This window comes from Rasamsonia byssochlamydoides (genome assembly GCF_041956645.1).
Source record: "Rasamsonia byssochlamydoides strain NRRL 3658 unplaced genomic scaffold VTN77scaffold_61, whole genome shotgun sequence".
In the NCBI taxonomy this organism is placed as follows: Eukaryota; Fungi; Ascomycota; class Eurotiomycetes; order Eurotiales; family Trichocomaceae; genus Rasamsonia; species Rasamsonia byssochlamydoides.
The window spans coordinates 156,238-176,251 of NW_027192444.1; the positions used below are offsets into that span (position 1 = coordinate 156,238).

The 20,014-nt window shown below is 52.1% G+C and overlaps 8 protein-coding genes across 8 annotated transcripts; 3 read left to right on the top strand and 5 right to left on the bottom strand.

Annotated features, from left to right (window-relative positions):
• Positions 1–477: 477 nt before the first annotated feature.
• Positions 478–6,628, bottom strand: VTN77DRAFT_7597 (uncharacterized protein; the record flags this gene model as incomplete). Its single annotated transcript, XM_069424002.1, has 2 exons — positions 478–6,284; positions 6,337–6,628. 2 exons carry the CDS (start codon positions 6,626–6,628, stop codon positions 478–480), a joined length of 6,099 nt encoding a protein of 2,032 aa, XP_069275366.1.
• A 697-nt stretch (positions 6,629–7,325) lies between these two features.
• On the top strand, positions 7,326–8,210 carry VTN77DRAFT_7598 (uncharacterized protein; the record flags this gene model as incomplete). The annotated part of the gene is made up of 1 exon (XM_069424003.1): positions 7,326–8,210. The coding sequence occupies one exon, from the start codon at positions 7,326–7,328 to the stop codon at positions 8,208–8,210; it is 885 nt and encodes a 294-aa protein (XP_069275367.1).
• A 730-nt stretch (positions 8,211–8,940) lies between these two features.
• VTN77DRAFT_7599 (uncharacterized protein) lies at positions 8,941–9,833 on the bottom strand (the record flags this gene model as incomplete). The annotated part of the gene is made up of 3 exons (XM_069424004.1): positions 8,941–9,466; positions 9,560–9,677; positions 9,770–9,833. 3 exons carry the CDS (start codon positions 9,831–9,833, stop codon positions 8,941–8,943), a joined length of 708 nt encoding a protein of 235 aa, XP_069275368.1.
• A 783-nt stretch (positions 9,834–10,616) lies between these two features.
• Positions 10,617–12,634, bottom strand: VTN77DRAFT_7600 (uncharacterized protein; the record flags this gene model as incomplete). The annotated part of the gene is made up of 2 exons (XM_069424007.1): positions 10,617–12,511; positions 12,592–12,634. 2 exons carry the CDS (start codon positions 12,632–12,634, stop codon positions 10,617–10,619), a joined length of 1,938 nt encoding a protein of 645 aa, XP_069275369.1.
• A 185-nt stretch (positions 12,635–12,819) lies between these two features.
• Positions 12,820–13,144, top strand: VTN77DRAFT_7601 (uncharacterized protein; the record flags this gene model as incomplete). The annotated part of the gene is made up of 2 exons (XM_069424008.1): positions 12,820–12,987; positions 13,031–13,144. The coding sequence occupies 2 exons, from the start codon at positions 12,820–12,822 to the stop codon at positions 13,142–13,144; spliced, it is 282 nt and encodes a 93-aa protein (XP_069275370.1).
• A 50-nt stretch (positions 13,145–13,194) lies between these two features.
• On the bottom strand, positions 13,195–14,848 carry VTN77DRAFT_7602 (uncharacterized protein; the record flags this gene model as incomplete). The annotated part of the gene is made up of 2 exons (XM_069424009.1): positions 13,195–14,707; positions 14,763–14,848. 2 exons carry the CDS (start codon positions 14,846–14,848, stop codon positions 13,195–13,197), a joined length of 1,599 nt encoding a protein of 532 aa, XP_069275371.1.
• Positions 14,849–15,758: 910 nt separating this feature from the next.
• On the top strand, positions 15,759–16,424 carry VTN77DRAFT_7603 (uncharacterized protein; the record flags this gene model as incomplete). The annotated part of the gene is made up of 3 exons (XM_069424010.1): positions 15,759–15,865; positions 15,934–16,266; positions 16,319–16,424. The coding sequence occupies 3 exons, from the start codon at positions 15,759–15,761 to the stop codon at positions 16,422–16,424; spliced, it is 546 nt and encodes a 181-aa protein (XP_069275372.1).
• A 1,009-nt stretch (positions 16,425–17,433) lies between these two features.
• On the bottom strand, positions 17,434–19,537 carry VTN77DRAFT_7604 (uncharacterized protein; the record flags this gene model as incomplete). The annotated part of the gene is made up of 3 exons (XM_069424011.1): positions 17,434–17,733; positions 17,785–19,036; positions 19,191–19,537. 3 exons carry the CDS (start codon positions 19,535–19,537, stop codon positions 17,434–17,436), a joined length of 1,899 nt encoding a protein of 632 aa, XP_069275373.1.
• Between the last annotated feature and the right edge of the window lie 477 nt (positions 19,538–20,014).

Below are 20,014 nucleotides of genomic sequence, written 5' to 3' on the forward strand. Positions count from 1 at the left end.
TACTATTGTACATGTACATACATAGTTGCATAATAATGACATCACATCACCCTGGAATGCTCGACTTATCTGACATATTTTTCGTAAACTGTTTAAAAAAAAACCCCCTCAACTCAATTCAGTTCTCCTCCCGCCACCCCACCCCCCGTGGATGATGGACAAAAAAAAAAACTCACAAACAAATAGATGATAATGTAATGTTCGTGTATGTAGTAAACAATCACAATCCCATGCGCCATTTGTTAAAAAGTAAGTAAGTAGTAAGTAAGAGGGAATTTTAGAAAGAAGAAAGAAAAAGAAAATCCTTGAAATCAAATAAATCAAATAAATCACATCACCGAGGCAGAATGGACAAAGGAAATGAAATATTTGCGTCGTCGCTTTGAGATTTTGAATAGAAATATTGATCTGATGCTCGCCTTGGGCAGATCAAATCAAGAAGGGATTTCTTTTTTTTTTTCTGGAAATGTTTTTGTTTTATGATCCCCTGTTGTTGCCTCCTCCTCGAATCCTCTTCCCACCACTTGCGCTCCCTTCACCACCAGCTTCACCACCATCTTCTCTAGCCCGTTTGTTCCCCTGAGGAATAAACTGACGTGCTGCTCCACTCAATCCACCTCTGTTACCACCAGGACTGGCTTGCCCCTGGCCTTGTGGCGAATTGGTGCCTTGCTGCTGCTGCGCATTTTGGTGACCTCCCCGCCCATGGCCTCGTCCACCTCGACCGCGAGGCAGCGCGCTACCACGCTCGCTTTGAGCTTGTGGTTGCTGCTGCTGCTGCTGCTGTTGTTGCTGCTGCTGCTCGGTGGGTTGGGGCCCGAAGGGATTATGTGGCTGTCCAGCACCGCGGCCACCTCCTCTACCTCGAGGGATTGGTAGCCCCGACTGGAGTGCCCTCAAGGTAGCACCAGGGTTGGGATGGTGACCGACTCCTGGAGGCTTGTTCGGCAACGACGTTGGCTGATTTTGTTGAATCTGTCCAAATGGATTTGGCGGCTGGTTATTCTGATTTGTAGACGCTGGTGCTGGCTGTTGCTGCTGTTGTTGTTGCTGCTCCTGCTGCGCCTGGGCGTTTTCCTGTGCCTGAGACGCAGCTTCTGAAGGTTGTTGTGTAGGAGCAGCAGGAGCAGCAGGAGCAGCTTGGGAAGTTTCGCTTGCTGGAGACGGTGGCTTAGCCTCCGCTTCGACACCAGAAGCTGGTGCTGGTGCTGGCGCTGGAGCATGAGCTGGAGCCGGAGCCGGTGATGGTACAGTGGTAGGAGTTGGCTGCTGACTTGTGGGAGCGGCAGCAGGAGCAGGGGCAGGAGCCTGTCCAGCCTGTGGTGCAGGTTTAGGAGTCGGTGTCTGCGGTGCAGGTTTGGCAGCCTTAGCGACCTCCCAGACTTCGGCAACAGGCTTCTGGGGAGTCTCTACAGCCGCCTTCTGGACCACTTCGAGTTTTGCCTGTGCTGTTCTAAACCGTGAATCCAGCATACTGATCTTGGCCAGCGACTTCTTGTCCGACAGTTCAACGGCTGATCTGACCTTCTCCTCTGTTCCCTCGTCGTATGCTTTCTTCAGAGCTTCTTTCTCTGCGTTGAACTTCCTCTCAAGCTCAGCTATGACATCTGCGGTTGGGCCCGCCTGTGCCTGTGCCTGATTCTGGGCTTCCTGCCTTTCTCTCTCCTTCTCCCTTGCAAGTTGAGTTCTAATGTTATTCCGAATAATGCCTCGGATTGTCTCGTTCTTCGCCACAAGCTCTCTTGCTTGAGCATCGGTGAGCTCGGGCAGTCCTCCCTCCACCTTCTTCGGCGTTTCAGGTGCCTCGCGTGGAGCTTCCGCCTGAGCCTTAAGCTTTTCAACCTCTTGCCTGTGAGCATTCCGGATTTCGGCCACTTTGGCGTTAAAAGTCTCCTTCATCTTATCGGATCGCTCCTTGAGCTTCGCTTCGAATTGTGCGTCCTTCTCCACCAACGCGGCTTCCAAGCGGCGAATCTTTTCTTCCAGCGCCTTGATCTTTTCTTCATCGGCCGGAGCTGATGGCTGAGAAGGTTGAGTAGGGGGTTGAGACACTGGAGTAGGCTCCACTTCCATTCTCTCCTCGGCTGGGGCAGGTGGCGCTGGTTTTTCTGCCATTTTCAGTTTCAGCTGGTTGAGTTCTTCACGCGTGGCCCGTAATTCTTCTTGAATAACCTCCTTCTCCTGAAGAACAGCATTCAACTCTGCCTGCTTGGCATTGATACGACCAGTGAGCTCTTTCGACCTCGCCTTGAACTGCTCGGTCAACTTCGCACGAAGTTCCTGGGTTCGATCCTCAGCCTGCTTGAGTTGTTCCGGGAACGCTGCTGCTTGAGCTTGCAAGGCGTCGCGAGCCAAAATAGCTTCATCCCGTTCCTTCTCCAACGTCGCCAGCTTTTCTTTGAGAGCTTCCATCTCAGCGGGATCGACACGATCATACTTTTGCAAGATGTTTTCCGTCCGTTGCTGCCATCGATCCCGGTCTGCCTGAAGAAGCTTCATCTCCTCCTCCTTCGTCTCGACCAGATTTTCAAGCTCCCGAATCCGCGTCTCGAGCGGCTGGATCTGTTTAACAAGCTCATCGACACGGGCAGATTTCTCTGCGAGGGCTGCTTCGGCTTGCTTAGCCTGGTTTCGAAGCGTAACACTGCTCTCTCGGAAAAGATTAAGCTCGTTAAGTGTCTCCATGAGTTTGTTGTGGCTGAGAGCCTGATGTTCGCTATCAGCGGCCGCACGACGCTGCTGCTCCAATTTCAGACGTGTTTCGTCAAGCTGTGACTGTGTGTAGTCGAGTTGCTGGCGAAGCCGCTTGCTTTCTTGAGTAGAGAGATGATATTGTACCTCGACAATTTCTTTCTCCCTACGCAGAAATTTAATAACTTCCTGAAGGCTCTCCAGGCTCAAAGTTGTGCTCTCCGATTCCAGCTCAGTTTCGGCTATATTGGCACGGTCTCTCTGAAGAGAAGAGATCTGCTTCGTAATATTTTCGAGTTGCGAGTGTAGCAAAGAGTTTTGATGGAGGACCTCCTCCCGCCGCTTCTGAAGATCCGAAATCTCTCTCTCGTAGCGTTCCTTCAGCTCGTTCCAGCTCTCCTCCTTTTGGGCAAGGTCTTTCTTGGAGTTTTCAGCTTGCGTTCTCAAATCAACGATATCGAGTCGCAGCTGATTGGCCTCGGCACGAACCGCCTGCAACTGCTTTGCCGCTTCCGCATGCTTGAGCAGTTCATTTTCGTAATTCTGTTGAGCATGTTGAGCGATTTCCGCCTGCGCCTTAAGGTCTTCTTGGTGGAATTGCGCAGCGGCAATATGGCGCTCGGTTTCTTCTTTGAGCCTCGCGATCTCCGCCTCATATGTTGCCTTCTGCTCTTCGAGGCGGCGAGTATATTCACCTTGCTCATCCCGCAGTCTTGAAAGTTCGCTGTTCGTTGTCGATAACTCAGCCGTGATCTCCTCAATACGCTTCTCGAGATCTTGGATTTTCTTGTCCTTCTCTTCAACGAGTTGCTCGGTCTCTTCACGGTATTGCTCTTGCGTTTCGGTCACGGATTGCAGACGCTCCTCAGTTGCCTGACTGATCGCTTTGTAGTCCTCGACTTGCTCCTTGGCATGTTCCAATTCGCTCTTAGCAAGCTCCAGATCGCGCTTCAGTTCAGAAATTTCAATCGACAGTTCTTGCTCGCGGGTTAGGCCGCCAGTTTCAGCCGCCTCAGCAGAGGGCTCTGCTGCACCGGCAGGCGCAGAAACCACACTGGGTTTGGATTGCAGAACTTGGAGTCGTTCCTCGGCGCTTCTAAGCTCGACAGTGAGCTCGTCCACCCTGGATTGCAGATGATCCCGTGTTGTCTTCGTAGCGATTAACTCCTCACGGACGGAGCTCAGACTCGACACCAGGTCGTCAATTCTCTTCTGATTCTGCTCATGCTCATATTCCCTCCGCAATGCTGCTCGCTTCGCATCCTCAATCTCGTCATTGAGTTTTCGCTTAGTTGACTGCAACTCAGACTCCAGGGCTTCAATATTGGCCTGAAGGCGACGCCGGCTCTCAGAATCAGTGTGCTCGCGTTCGTTGAGGATGTTCTGCAGATTGGCATTGAGGGAATCCAATCTGCTACGCTCGTTTCTGAGAGACTCGTTGTCCTCGATCAACCTCTTTTCAATGTTCTTCCAAAGATCTTTTTCGGCTTTCAGGTTGGCGTTTTCTCGCTGCAGACTGTCCACAAGCCCCTTAGCTTCGACAAGGTCTTCCGCGGCTTGTTGGGTCTTAAGGTCCTGTCTGTTGGCGTTCTCCAGGAGTGCTGAATAGCGCTTCTGAAGCTCGACATTTTCATTCTTAAGCATATTGAAATTGTTCTGAAGAAGCTCTGCTCGCTGAACAGCGGCACTCAGCTGGCTGTTTGACCGGCTCACTTCGCTCATTAGTTCGCTGTTCTTCCTCGACAACTCATTGACCTGCTGCTTCAGTGCAGCATGATCCGTAGCTGTCTCTTGGCGGAAGGTGTCGAAGTGTGCCTGCACCTTCCGGAGTAACTCGGCATAATCTGGAACATCTGCGGGCTGTTGACCTTCCGCAAGGGTAGGAGGAGCTGAACCAATGGGAACAGACTGTGAGAACACAGAAGAGTCACCAACAGTCTGGCGTCTGCGCATAAGCATGCTGCGGAAGGTGTCACGCTCCTTCACATAGCTCTTTGTCTGAGCCGTAAGATTCGCGATCTCGTCCCGGTAGGTCTCCACGCGAATACGCAGCTCCTTGAGTTCTTCCTGGTCTCGCTGGTAAGCAAGATCCTTTTCTCGTTGTTCCGCACTTTCCATCTTGTCACCCAGTTCTCGGAGCATGCGTCGAAGGGTTACGTTTTGCTCTTGAAGTTCACGGAGATCTTTAAATGTTGTCAAATTCCGGGTGATGAAGCGACCAGTTTCGCTGAGTTCGGCCATGGAGTCTTCGATTTCATTGCGAGCGATTTTCTCCAGCTCCTCTCTGTCATATTCCTTCTCTCCCTCTTTGAGAAGGGCGACTTCAAGGACCAGAACCTTAACTTGTGCACTCAAATCCCTGAGCTGTTGTCGTAGAATTTCTCCCTCTTTGGTCAGGCCTTCAACTTGGCCCCGCCATTTCCTTGCTTCTCGGGTAGCCTCGTCCCTCTCCTTTCCAGCTGTTTCTAAGATATTTGACATATCAACAACAGCTTTCTCGAGTCTTGCATGGTCAGCCCTGAGCTCGTCAATCTCAGGCTTGCTCGATTCGAGATCTTGAACCATTTCATCAAGAGTGGCTTTGAGTTCCTGGTTGTTCTTCTGTTCGGCAGCAAGCATCGTTCGCATCTTGTCGTACTCGGCATACATTTGCGTAAGTGTGAGACCACCCTTCGTCCTTGCCGTCCGCGGAGAGAATGTGCCAACAGGAGTTCCTGGGCGGAGCGGCGTGCTGGGACCAGCGCCATTCAGACCGCGTCCAGGGCTGAGCGAAGGGCCCCTAGCAGCAGACGCTTCGGATTCAAGCTGGCTGACTGTGACCTCAAGCTCAGAAACTCGGCGCTCAGCAGCTTCCTTGTCAGAGCGCTCTGTCTCAAGTTCAACACGAAGTCTCGAGATTTCCTCCGCCGCGTCATCCCTTGCCTTTTCCAACGCGAGTTGACACTCCTGTACGCGCTGCTTCGCCGTCTCTGCTGCGGCTCCTTGAAGCTCGGCAAGGCGGTTGGCACTGTCCAGTTCAATTCTGAAGGATTCCGCGGTCTGAATGGCCTCCTCTTTGAGTTGCTGGATCGTCGCAAGTGACTCTTCGTATTTCTGCTCAACATCGTCCAGACGGCTCTTGAGAGTATTCTCATTCCGTCTCAGAGAATCGATGGTCGTGTTGGCCTCTTCGATTTCGCGTTGAAGTTCGGCGATCCTTGCGCTCTTCTCCTTGCGGAACTTGAGGTATTCTGCAGACTTGGTCTTGAGCTCCGTTTCGAACCATTCGTTGTTTTTCTTTGTCAGCTCAAGCTCCTGCTGAAGACTCTGTTCTCGGAAACGAGCGCTTGCAGAGGCAGAGTTGGCCGCTTGGAGATTCTGTTCCGCAGTCGAGAGTTCGCGTCTCAAGTCAATCGTCTTTTTATGCTGGGCAGAAAGCTCCTCCGCAAGCTTATCGTATGCCGCCGATTTCGATTCCAAGAGGGCTAATGTGTCACGATTGGATGTCTCAAGGGATGCGATACGAGACTTCAGACTGTTTACTTCGGACTCATTTGAGGTGGTGGTCGACTTGAGCGTCGCGATTTCAGATTCAAGGTTCGCTCGGGTGTTTTCTGTAAAGCATCGCGTTAGATGTCGATCACCTAAAAGTTCTGTGGTACTCACCTGATTCCTGTAGCTTCGTGCGTAGATCGGATATCTCACTCAAGCCCTTCTCCACCGAACTCTTCAGAACTTTGATCTTAGACTCGCTGCTGCGAACAGCATTCTCGAGCTCAACGTCAAGACGAAGCTTGTCGGACTTCAGTTCATCAAACTCCCGAGCCTTGGCGGTGATGCTCTCTAGAAGCTGGTTAACCAGGTCGACCGTAGGAGCCTGCGTAAGAGTGGTGAGGGTCGACTCCGGAACCCCATAATGGGAAGAGAGAAAAGGTATTTCGACGGTAGCTGCGGCCATGACGAGATTCCGGTGGCCTCAAAAGGCCGATGATTCGAGAGTGGAAGCAGATGAATCCGTGGTTTCAGGAAGCTCTGCGAGGTTTGTGACGTCGGAAAGGTCGTGAGCGACAGGTAGGTATTTTGTGGCGCGTATGATATGCACCTGAGACAAGTGCATATGACGCTGCGATGTCCAACTATGGCATGTCGTGGTGGACAGAAAGACCATGTAAGGTGTATAAGGTAGAAAGAAAGGGAAAAGGAAAATTATCCCCAGCGGCCCTCGACAAGCGATGCGGCGCCTAGGGAACAATGAGCAAGAAGAGAGCTCTCAGTGAATGATGCCAGGCGTTTGACCGGACTCCGATGAGTTAGCGCGCGCTGACCTGGTGGCTGGAGCACGTGACTTGTACCGTCTTCACTGTCGAAGTCGACCTCCCTTCACCATCCACCTTGCAATCAATAGGGTCAGATCCTATTCTCCTATTGACACAAAGCACACAACAATCTGAGACTTTTCAACTTGTCGATTCCTGCAAAGTGATTGGGACGGGACGCTTATCTGCTCCGTCCTGCGGCAAGTTGGTCTCCCATGCTCGAGAACACTCGGAGAGCTCTCTTTGGAGCCTGACTTATCAAGCAGGCCTTGATTTCTCCAGCATCTTTCCCTCGTTCCTTTTTATTTTCTGCCGAAGAGCGATCGAGGCCGCTTCACAATGTCATACCTTCAGCAGCAGATAAATAACTTCAACGCGAGCGTTATATCCTCGGCCAGTCGCCTTCCGCAGCAGAGGCGCACTGTCGGAAACAGTCAACCTGGGACGGCCGCAACCTCGCAACCTCTATCATCCTCGACTACACCGACGCCGGGAAGCGATGCGAAACGAAAACGACATGAGTCGGACATTGTCTATTCCCAGCCTGCCAACACCGGCACTGGCAAGGATATCATGACTCAAGTGCTCTTTGCCATCGAGCACATGAAGACCAAGAATGTCCCGCTCAAATTCAGCGATATCGTCTCATATTTATCTCTTCAGCATCGCGCTCACGATCAAGGTTACCTACATGCCTTGCGCAGGATCCTTGAAGTACACGAGAAAGTCAACTATGACCCCAAGGGTGCCAACGGTGAGGGCACTTTCAGCTTCCGTCCGCCCCATAATATCCGCACGGCCGAGCAGCTGCTCCAGAAGCTTCAGTCTCAGACTACAGCGGCCGGGATGAGTGTACGGGAGCTTCGTGAGGGATGGCCCAACGTCGAGGAGACTATCAACCAGCTGGAGAAAGAAGGCAAGCTTCTGGTGACCAGAAACAAGAAGGACGACCACGCCAAGATGGTGTGGGCCAACGATCCGTCTCTGATGTATCATTTCGATGACGAGTTTAAGCAGATTTGGGAAAAGATCAAGGTGCCCGATCAGCAGAAGGTAATAGAGGAACTGGAGAAAGCCGGCATCACGCCCACGAGCAAGAACAAAGTCGTGAAGCCCCGCCCAAAGGTCGAGCAAAAAAAGGTGAAGAAGCCACGGCGGAGCGGCAAGACGACCAACACGCATATGATGGGTGTGTTGCGAGACTATTCACACCTGAAGAGGTGATACTCGACAAGTCGACAAGTCGACAAGTTGACAAGTTGACACCTGTGTATTAGTTTTATGATGTTATTCTCATGATGGGAGGTCCATTTGTTTGCATCGCACGGCGTTTGGTTGGGCTCGCCTGTTTTACGGTGAGTATGCGGTTTTTGACTGGAGAGGGTGAACAGGAAAAAGATAATAAAACAGAGAAAGAAAGGCAGCATTCGACGTTGCCAGATGGAGTATTCGTTCGCATTTTGCAACTCGTTTCCTGCATGCACTTGTATACAGACTAATATATGTACTGTACTGTACCTTTAAGATTGACCTGAAAGAAATCGAGCGACAGAGAGACAGAGGGAGAGACACCGAGACAGAAAGACAGGCAGACAGATATAATAACAAAAACAGATAGATACCCAAATGGAATGAAACAGGATCAGAATGGATGTCTTCTGACTTTCGTTATTTATATTCTATCATGCTTCGTACTTGCTTTGCCCCCTTCTTTACATATCTACCTAAGTCAACGAAGACAGGTAGATAGATAAACAGACAGACAGTGTACTACTGTACATGGATGGATAGATAGACCTGTAAAAAAAAAATGCAACAAACGAAACACTTCGCCTCACACGCGTGACGCAAGAGGTGGGCATCCCAAGAAAGACAACGAGAAAGAAAACCAAAAGAAAAAAGACATGTCCTTCTGAACCATTTCCATCTGGCTTGGTATCTATGGATGGTCAGGTCAGTGCTTCCCATTAGCAACGACGGACCCCGTATCCATCCTCTCCAAATAAGCAACCAAATCCTCAATCGTGCAGACCTTCAGCCCAAACCGTCTGCCGAACTTCAGGCACGCATCCCGTCTCATCATGCCTATGTTCCCGCGCAGTTCGGCCACGCCCTCCCCCACGAGCTCGCCTTCTTCAACCAGTTCGCCGATGACTCCCGCGGGGAACTTGCCTGCTAGCCTGCAGAAGTCGATCGCGGCTTCGGTGTGCCCTCTCCGCTCGCGGATGCCGCCGACTCGTGCTCGTAAGGGCAGGATGTGCCCCGGTCGGCGGAAGTTGGAGGCCTGGATGTTTGGGTCGGCGAGTTGTCGGCAGGTAAGGGCGCGGTCGTGCGCGGAGATCCCCGTCGTGACGGATGGGTCGTTCGAGTCGATTGAGATTGTGTATGCGGTGCGGTTGGGGTCCGTGTTGTCGACTACCATCTGAGGGAGACACAGACGGTCGGCGAGATCGGGGAGGATGGGGGCGCAGATGTAGCCACTGTAGCAGACATAGAAATTAACCATCGTCGTATAGATGAGAGCACCAGAGGTGACAATGTTGCAGTGCAGCTGGTTCGAATGTCAGACCTACCTCGAGTACCGCACCAAGAACGCCATCTTGGCTTCTGTCACCGAATCCGCCGCTATAATGAGATCGCCCTCATTTTCACGGTCCTGCGAATCGAGGACAATTATGAATTCGCCGTTTTCTACGCAGCATCACAAGATCAGCATCCATCGGGGGAAGGAAAGTAAATGGAGAAACTAGCAGGACAGATAGAGATTGACGGAGGAAACTCACTGAATGCTTCTACCGCATCTTCAATCGGGTCGAATTTCAAATTCTCCTCCGTCACCGCCGGCATCCTGGGCCAATGAACTATGTGTGTATTCGTGTCGTTGTGCACGTGCAAATTCCCAGGCGGGGCAGATATTTATTCAGCGGGAAGGATTTCGTTTTTTTTTTTGCGAATTCTCGACTCAATCGATTCACGAGCAGAGGAAATAGAGCCGAGACGAGTATATATATCCCAGCGACGGTCGAATTGGCACGATGATGTCTGTCGGCAAGTCGCGCTTGTTGAAGAGAACGCGGAGGGGTAAGGGTAATGCGCTTCGCCTCGGCTGCGGGGTGAAGTCGTGACAACGAAAAGAAAGATTGCTTCGGAGGCGTGCGGAGGTTGGAGACTTGATGCGGAGAAAAGAGAAGACAAGGAAGCCCCTATTGCAAATGCCTTCACGGCCCTCTCCCGATAATTAATTGCTGCTGGAGAGGGAGAGTCCGGGGACAGCGGTAATTACAAATTTGTCAGCCTTGAATCAGCGCAGATAATCAGCTGCAATCGGCTTCTGAGCGGGTCCGCCAGCCCGCCCAGCCCGTCACTCGGCGGAACCGGGAGGCACTCAAGACTCCCCGCCGGGTACGTCCCGATTCACGGCATTTCACTAACTGATAGCGGCAGCGGACACACTTCAGCACCATGTTACGAGGATAGGAAAGCATAGAATTGATATAATAATCATGGATACCATAACGCCTGTCAATTCTATTCCCTTTTCCCTATGTGTCGATTAAATAGTGTATGCGAAGATCAATAAATCATGCTCAATCAATATCAGAAGTCATCTCAATAAAAGGCTGTACGCTGTCACGCCATTCCTAACCTTCCCATCCATCTAACCTCATCGGCCTGTCTTTCCAGCGCTCTTCGGATCATCCGAGCGTACTCCTTGCGCCGCAGCTCCTCCTCATCAGCCTGCTCCTCGTCGCTGTCCGGCTCTCCGTCATCATGCGAGAATCTCAGCCGTCCGATCCGATCACCGGTCCAGATGAGGAGCTCGTCGCCCAAAAGATTGGCGTCCGTAGGAAGGATTTTGCGCGCCACATCACTGCTTCCGCCAGGGTCGGAAGACCAAAACATGCCCGATGGGCTGCTGGACGCATCTGAAGACCCCCCGAGGCTGGCGCGCTTCAGGCGTCTTCGATCCGTGTTGATATTCCAGCGACGGACCTGGGTCCGTCCATCCCTCTCAACCCATTTGATATTACCGCCCGCGTCGGAATAGACGATGCGGACACCATGGGAAGCCACAGACAGTAACTTGGAGCTTGCAGCGCTCTGGCGATTTTGGTAAACTGCGGATTGATTGAAGGATGAGCTGGCAGAATCCTCCTGCGGATCAGATCCGGAAAATGACAGTTTATACAGCTCCAAAGAGCCTCTCCCATTGTATTCGCCGCACGCTACGATGGTATGCGTGTCGGGCCAATGAGTGACCGATGAAATCGGGAAACTTGGAGCAGGAACCGAGGCTAGGCCGCAGAGTCGGCCTCCCGAGTGAACGGCGTTCTGTAATCGGGGAAAGCACCGGCGGTCGTAACAGAGAATGCTGGGAAATCTCCCAGCGAGAAGAATCGTATTGACATGCGGAGTAGGAGGGTGCAGGATTGACAGTGGACCGGGCTGGAAGAGGGGAGCATAGTTGGCCCCCTTTTCTAACGGATCCGGACTTCGTATCCGATGAGGGGGCTGGCCATTCGGTTGGAGCTGGAGGACTTGACAATCAGGGTGACTATACAGATCTGAGTTAGGAATAAAGTGCACAGGCTCCTTTTCGCACCGGAGACTGATTTGCTCCTCCTCTTCACGCATCGACAGTCGCGAGTCGTAGATCTGGAGGCTCAGGGTAGTGGCCAAGGTGAGCGGCACCGAGTAGTCCGTTTCCTGAGACAAAGCGAAGATCGACCACGCATATCGCTCCTGAGAAATCACTTGCAAAGTCTCCAAGTCGACTTCATTGAGAATATTCGCGACAGCAATGTAGGCCCGTTTACGGATAGAGTCGACGCTCACGCACTCTCCAACATTGAGGAACTCTGGCGCCGGACTCCGGACAGACGACTTCTCGCTTCTCCCAGACAGATCAGCGAAAAGAATACCCGGACTGCTAACACCGGCCAACTTCCCTTTGGTGGCAGATGAGGTGCTAGTGTGGGAGTGATTCAGGTCCCAGATGCAAACACTACCGTCCTCCAACGGTGCTACAACCTTATCTTCTCTGGCCGAGCTCCAGTCCCTAAGCAATCCCAACCCCTTCACGTCAGAGATATCTCTCCTTGTCGAATGCCCTGTGGCAGCAGAAGGATGTTGCAGCCAGCTGAAGGAGATAGGACCGTGGCGTGCGATATATTCCGAATACCAGTCCACGTCTTCGGTTGGATATGAAGGGTCCCAATCCGCTGCTGCTCTGGATCTCTGCAGGGAAGACCCGCGAGCGGCATCCTGGCCATTGGTTGCGGTTCTGTTGGCGGATTGGACTTGTGGTTGGATCAAGTTGCGAAGGGTTCCTGGTCCCAACGAACTAAGAGATGCGACTGATGACACCGGTAAGGTCTCGGACGCCCTCCCGTTGGGAGAGGCATTCTCCGAGGCGCTCCATGAATTCTCGTAGCAGTGAAGCTTCCATCTAGTGTTGTCACGGGATAGCGCAAAGAATCGTCGTGAAACGAGCTGCAGCCGGACCTGCTCCTTTGGACTGAGGTCTGGATATGGGGTGTATCAGTTTGGGATCTCCTTGGCAAGCGGCGGGGGAAACAATGCGGGGAGATGCAACGGGGCTTACAGTCGATGATCTTTGTGAGGATCTCTACGGGCAGCTTGTCCATGAGGCGGAAGATGAGACGACGGCATGGGGGGCAGAACTGATTCCGCTCCTGGGCGAGCCGAACGAGGATAGAAGGAGAGAAGACAGTCTCTCCCTCTGCACAGGAGTGATATCCTCATTACTCCCTGCAGGGAACTCCCGGCCTGTCTAGACCGCGGTCACGTGGCGACCTCCCAACTCCGTCGAATGAGAGAGACGACCGTTGACGATTCCGAAACCGCCGCGGAATGTATTTCCCAGATGCATTTGGCAGGAGTCCTTATTCGCCTCAATATGCTGTGTCAGAGGTTTAAAAAACTCATGTTATTTCAGCGAAACCAAAACAAGCATTACAATGCATATCTTCGTTGGATTGTGCATCTGATAGTGCGCCAAAACTGAATTTTCACCTCCAAAGACATTTCAGTATGCAGAAACTTGGATATCCAATATAGGTGTACATGGAGATACAGTACAGTACATTGTCGAGGTGTTGGATTGGACCTCGGACAGCCCAAAAATTGACCTGTAGATCAAGGCAAAAAGAAAACAAAAAGAAACCCTCCCAAACCTACCAAAAACTCAGTCGTCAGGTTTATATACCGCATCTTTGCATAATACCGTAACTTTTTTGAAGAACCGCCTCCATTCGAGTGGGTCACCCTTGATCTTTGTAAACTCCACCTCATACAAACCCTCTGATACAGATTCAACGATGATGTTTCCCTGAAGCATGCACATTCTCTGGTCCTTGGTTGCGACGCGTATCACTACAGGACCGCTCGTTTCAGCCCCTGCGGGCGTCGTCGGAACGGGAACGCCTAGGCGATGGAGGGCCTCGCAGATAAGAGGAACCAGCAGCTTCAGCGCCCACACAGAGAAAAACCGTGTCAATGGACGTGAAGGGACAATGTCGTGGAATTTCTGAGCCTTCTGTGTGCGGCTGAGGGGCACAGATGGGTGTGAGCTAAATTGGGACAAGGAAGGTTCGTCTTCAAGGCGATCTGCCAGGAGGTAACTCTGTGTGGCCGAGACATGGTCCGTCGGTTGAGTCGATGAAAAGCCATTGCCATTAAGATGTGGTGCGTCCCAATCAAGGAGCACATCGTTCATGGGCATCTCTGGCTGCGTGGAAGACAGCCTGGTCTCGATACAGTCGACATCCATCCCGGATGAAGAAGCTCGCTGGCGGTTGCTTTGCGATGGAGCTAGAGGGTCTTGGGTGAAGTCAATGTGGAGCGACTCGAACATGCTGGTAGCCAAATTGATAGGATCTCGCAATTTGCCGTCTGGGGATAAATACTTGTTTTGACGCGTGAACCAAGGGTGTCTTCGCACGTCTTCCATGGTGAATCTGCTTTCTGTATCGACCCTCATCATGCCTCGCAGGAGGGACAGGGTCGCACGCGGTAGCCTCTGCCATAACTCATCAGTAGTTCTCGCATTTTTCTCGACGTACTCGCTGAATTCGTAGCTATTCTCCGTGGGACTGTCCCAGGGCGTATTGCCCGCCAGCAGCACAAAAAGTACGACGCCGCAGGACCAGATATCGGCCAAGTCCGCCCGATAGCCCTTGCCCTTGTTTTGACCCCGGTTACTGCACGTAATTACTTCCGGTGCGATGTACGGGGGGCTGCCGCACAGCGTCGTGCACAGCTTCGTCTTGCCATTGTATTCAAAGACCGTGGCCAGCCCGAAATCTGCGATCTTCAAGTTTCCATCTGCCGAGAGCAGGATGTTCTCCGGCTTGATGTCGCGATGGCCCACGCCTTTCGAGTGCATATAACTCACCGCGCTGATGAGCTGGGTGAAGTAGACATGGGCGATGTCCTCGCCAACGCCTTCATCGGCCTCGATTTTGTCGAACAGGTCTCCGCCTTCCGCGAGCTCCATTGCTATCCATCGCCATGTCTCATCCTCCCCTGTATGGAAAAAGGATATGATATTTTTATGATCGCCGATATGCTTGTGTACGGTGACCTCCATCTGCAATTGTCGAGGACTAATTTTGCCATGGCGGGCGGCATATTCCTTGTGGATGAACTTCACCGCAAAGACCGGTTTGTCCTCTTGAAGTGGACATGCTTTTTTGATGCTGCAACAGATAACGCATAAGTATGTGCTCTCTTACAGGAGAATGGTATACGAACCAAGCGTAGGCGCCCTGTCCGATTGTTTTCGATACAATGCGGAATGGCAGCTCGGTAGGCAGCGGGGCCAGCTGAGAGTGCTGCATGACCTGGCTAAGAGATCACAGACAGCTCGAATGGACTCAATTAATGATTGCCCATGGATCTGGAGCAATTTGATGAGCAGAAGGGTGTGTTTTCGGGTCTGTTTACAGCGTGGCGACACTCGAGCGGCGATTCGATGTCCCTTGCTGGGCGCGTCTTGCGGCCGCGAACCAATTTATCCTCTTTAAGTAATGTGTTGTTTACCTCCAGGTTCCTCCCCAGGCTCCCCCTGCAATCCCACCTAACACTGCCAGCAGACTTTGGCTGGAAATGATCGTTCTCATATGGATCTGAGCTGAATAAGCTGGCACAAAATTTACTACTAGACTAGGAAGATGCAGAAAGTATGTACAGTACCAGGGTAACCTCCTGTACCAGCCAGCAGAGATTCTGCATTAGACCAACATTTTCAACACGTAACTAACCACCAACTGCATTGGTCATGTCGCGTGCTGCACGCAGTAGACAGCATAACCAGCATTTCGACTGCAGTTTCAGCATAGCAGCGTGAAGACGTCAGCTGTGGCCGTCAAGAAGGCAGCAAAGAACCAGTGGGACGCCAAGTCATCGTGGGGCTGGCCAATCGTTGCCGGGCAGTGTTCTTCTGCCTTCTTTCGGAGTAAACAAAGCATCCCGCACCGTCGCTCTCGTTGCAACCTCCCAAGTCACTCAAGAAGGCTCCGATCGCAGGTCTCGATCCTGGTTTTCCTTTCCCACGTTCTCTGCTGCCGTCTGCCTGTCTCTCTCTCCCTCTCTCCCCCTCTCTCCCTCTCGCTTGTCCGTTGCGGGCCGACCCGATCGACGAGTTGCCTTGTTCGGATCCGTCAATCATTCCAAGAACAAACTCTCACATTGCAGACGGACGAAAAAATCAGATAAAACCGACTACCTGGCCCTCCGCATTCAAACGACATGGACTACACGATGGAGGATACGCAGAACTCGGCGCCCCAGGCGCACGAAGCCTCCAAGCTGGGGTCTTCAGTGCAAAGAAACGACACTCAGAGTGTCACCAAGAGGTTCGTCATGCGACATGTTGGATTGAAAAGACCTTGAACGACGGTTTCTAATGCTCTATGGTCTCTAGACTCCAGTCAGAGTTGATGCAGCTCATGCTCTCTCCTTCGCCGGGTATCTCAGCATTCCCTAACGCGGACGGTAACCTTTTGTCGTGGACTGCAACGATCGACGGGCCAAGCGACACGCCTTACGAGAATCTCAAATTCAAGCTCTCCTTCACTTTCCCGACGAATTATCCTTATGCCCCTCCCACGGTCCTTTTCAAGACCCCGATCTACCATCCCAATGTGGACTTCTCCGGCCGTATCTGCCTCGACATTTTGAAGGACAAGTGGAGCGCGGTATACAATGTGCAGAGTGTGCTACTTAGTTTGCAGAGCTTGCTTGGCGAGCCGAACAAGTATGTGTTCTTATAATAGATTTTGGCAGAATAGATCGCTGACAGCCGACAGCGCGAGCCCCCTGAACGGTCAAGCCGCCGAGCTCTGGGACAGCAACCCCGAGGAATTCAAGCGCCATGTTCTGGCAAGACACCGTGACATTGAAGATGACGAGTGAAAGGAAGGCAAACAATCTATCTTCTCAGCGATTTTGAATGGATGGTGTGTTCCTTGGCTGGGATTGTGCAGGCGTTGTCGGTCGATTGCAGAGAAATGCTGTCATGCCTGTCATGTCTATCTGCATATCGGCGGCGTTCACTTGAATCACTTCATTCGGCACGAACATTGGGTATGGAGTTTTGGGTTGGTTCTGGCCGGGCTCTTACGGTCGACATGATACCTCATGGTTTTGTTTCCTGCATTCTTGCTTTGCTGTCTTGCACAGAAACCGCAAGTGGGTAGATGAAATTTCTTTTTTTCGTCTCTTTCTAATTCCCTGATCATCGTCGAGTCTTCAAATTTACTTTTAGGGGATTTCATATGTTGCATCCGCGGCTGCATTCAGCTTTAATTATTTATCCTTGCTCCTATTTTGCATGTTCATTTTCATCATCTTTTTTTTTACCCGAGCAAACAGGCATATACATACGGAAGCTGTTCTGCTTGCTTGCTCCATGTAGTGACTCCTTTTTATGCGCGCCGCGCTCCTGTCCTACTTAGGATCGTCTTTCTTGAGAGCCGTATATATATCTTCCCGTCAGAAATCTTCCACTCAGCAAAAAAAAAAAGAGGTAGCCATGATACCTACCCTTTAGCTGTTGGAACTTTTCGGGTTTACGATTCCTTTGGTTGTTTTCCTTTGAGATCGGAAAAATGATACCGTAGGACGGAGAGAGAATGCGTGCGTATACTGTTAGATACTGTTATTGCATTACCTACGTAGGAGGTAGGTATGGTGTGGTGTGCTCCTTCTATATCAGTGGCACCTTTTTCTCTCTTCGCGGTAGACTTTTTTTTTTTAAAAAAAAAAAGGGAGAAAGAATTACTTGCGGATGGATTATGAACTCGTGCATTCATTCGATTTCTCCACTCATATCCTATCACGAGCGAGAGAAGTTCTTTTCATCGATTGATAATCGACCTGATCTAATCGACGAACCTCTCCTACCTTATTATTATCATATTATCTACGACGACGAAGTAGCATTAACGGGCGCAAAGAACTGCCTCTGATCCGTAATCAGCAATCCCGCAATACTGGCACTGGTAAACGTGCTCAGCGCCCCCGTCAGCATCGCACTGACCGCTACACGCGCAACATCGCCGCTTCGTCCCGGCGCGATCTGCGCCAGCACGCCGATCTGGTTCCCCAGGGAGCCGATGTTGGCGAAGCCGCAGAGCGCATAGGTCACGATGAGTTTGGAGCGGTCTGACAAGTCGACGTATTGGGGGTCGGTTTGGAGGGCGGTGTAGGCGACGAATTCGTTCTGAAGAAGGGGTCAGTCAGTGGGATTTGCTTGTAGAAGAGGGATGCTCACAGTGATAAGTTTCAGCCCGATCAACTGCGCAACCTTGTACAGGTCCCCGTTCCGCGGGACACCCAGCAGAAACGCGATCGGATAGCAGATGTACCCCACGATCATCTGGATGGTCAACGGCGGCTCGTTGATGTTGATGTAGTGCCCCCACCAGGTGAGCAGCCCGTTGCAGAGCCCGATCAGGGAGATGATGCACAGCAGCGTGGCGCCGATCATGCCTGCAATTTTCAGCCCCAGCCACGCGCCGTTCGAGAATGCTTCTAGCGCGTTGGCGGCGCGGTGGTCCTCGTCCTCTGGGACGACGACCCGGCCGGATGTCAGCGTTTCTTCGGTTTCGGGCCATCGCAGCTTTGACACCGCGAGCGAGGCTGGGATGCTCATCACGCAAGATGAGACTAGGGCCTGTGGATTGACTCCCATAGCGACATAGGCGATCAGCACGCTGCCGGCAATGGTCGCGAAGCCAGAGCACATCACCTGGTGCAGCTCGGCAATCGTGAGATGGGGGACGAAAGGTTTGATCAGCATCGCGGACTCGCCCTGTCCGATGAAGGGCGATGCCGCGGCCACCACGGCTTCAGCACCAGAGACCCGCATGCTCCAGAAGAAAAAGACGGCGAACTTGCCGATGAACCACTGGAGAACACCGATGTAATACAAAAGCTGGACGATCGAGACAAAGAAGATAATGGCGGGAATGACGGTGACCAGGAACCATGAGCTGATGCTCGAAGGGATGGGGGTCGTCGTCAAGAACTCGACTCCTTGGTCGGCGAATCCCAGTAAATCTCGCGCCAGAGTCGATACGAAATTGAAGATGTCGTACCCGGCCTTCGTGCGCAGGACAAACAGCGCAACGATGAACTGCACGAGCATGCCAACGATCACGGTGTGCCAGACGATCTTTTTCCGATCGCGCGACGTCGCCCACAGGACGGTGATGAGCACCACGAGCCCGAAAAGGCTGACGGCCCGGTTTGCCCGCGTGTTGTCGGCAGACTCAGGGGACGCGAACGCGCCGACGATGATCACGGCGACAACCAATGCGGCGGCGGCTGGCGTTCTCAGCTTGTGTGGAATCACGCGCACAAATGGCCTCGCGGTGTGACTCCACACAAAGTGCATCGGGATGGTGACTATGGTGATCGGGATGTAGAAGAAAAGTATACGCAGCGTGATGGCGAGGTACAGGAGGAAAGGAATCAACCATCCGAGGTCGTAGCGATGCAGGATGAGACCAGAAATCCACCAGCTAAGACAAAAACATAAGTATCCGTCTTGCAGGGCAACATTGAAGTTGCGCTGTAAAGATTCGAGCTGAACAAAAGGGAATCGCAGCGAGACTGCTTGCCTGCCTGGCTGACCTCTAAAGGCAACCAAGTAAATGTTGAACATGTTGAACTCACCCGGTGAACAACAGCCAGATGACGGCGTGCGCGACATGGCGCCATTGCTTGAGCAGACGGCGCTGCCATGGCCGTTTCGCCAGGCCTTCGCCTAGATCCTCAATGTCGGTGTTTTCCTGGCCTTTGCCTTGGAAGGGTGGATGGTCCTGGGGACTCGCATCTGGGATGGTGGATTTGTCGAAGGTGGTCCCTTGGGCATACACGACTTCGTCGTCACGGCCTTTTTCTGCAAATGCCGTGTGATGGTGGTGAGCGTGGTGGTGCTCGTTGGCTGGATCAAGGGCCGGGTCTCGATGTTCCTCGACAGCGACGTGCGCGTCACTAGCAGTCTTGTTGTCTTCAGCCATTTTCTATTCGATTTTCATTCGATTGCACGCGCTGGATGTCTCGACTCTTGTCAATTCGAGGGAGGCAGAGACGCGTTAAATGGGCCTCCTCAACAGCGCCGTAGGCCGCGTAGGCAAGTCCTAGTCTTCGAGACGATAGCTATAGCGTCTCTTTTGCTTTTAAAGATGTTCGCTAAATTTCAACGATGCCACGCCGGACCAGCCTTCCTCAAATCAGAGCTTGCACCAACTTCCAAGTGGAATGGCTGATGGCATAAAAAAAAGGGCAAATGTGGGACGGCATCCCACTGATAAGGGCGTGCAAAAAATCTCTGCCAGCTGACCCAATGAGGACCCATCTCTGCTGAGCCACGCGATAACCATTGTTTGATTTCCGTCGGCTGACAGCGTTCCATTATTTTTCCATTTGGGGGCCCAGACTCCAGAACGATAGGTAGTCTGGAGACAAGCCGTGGAAGTGCGCCCTCGAATGTCACC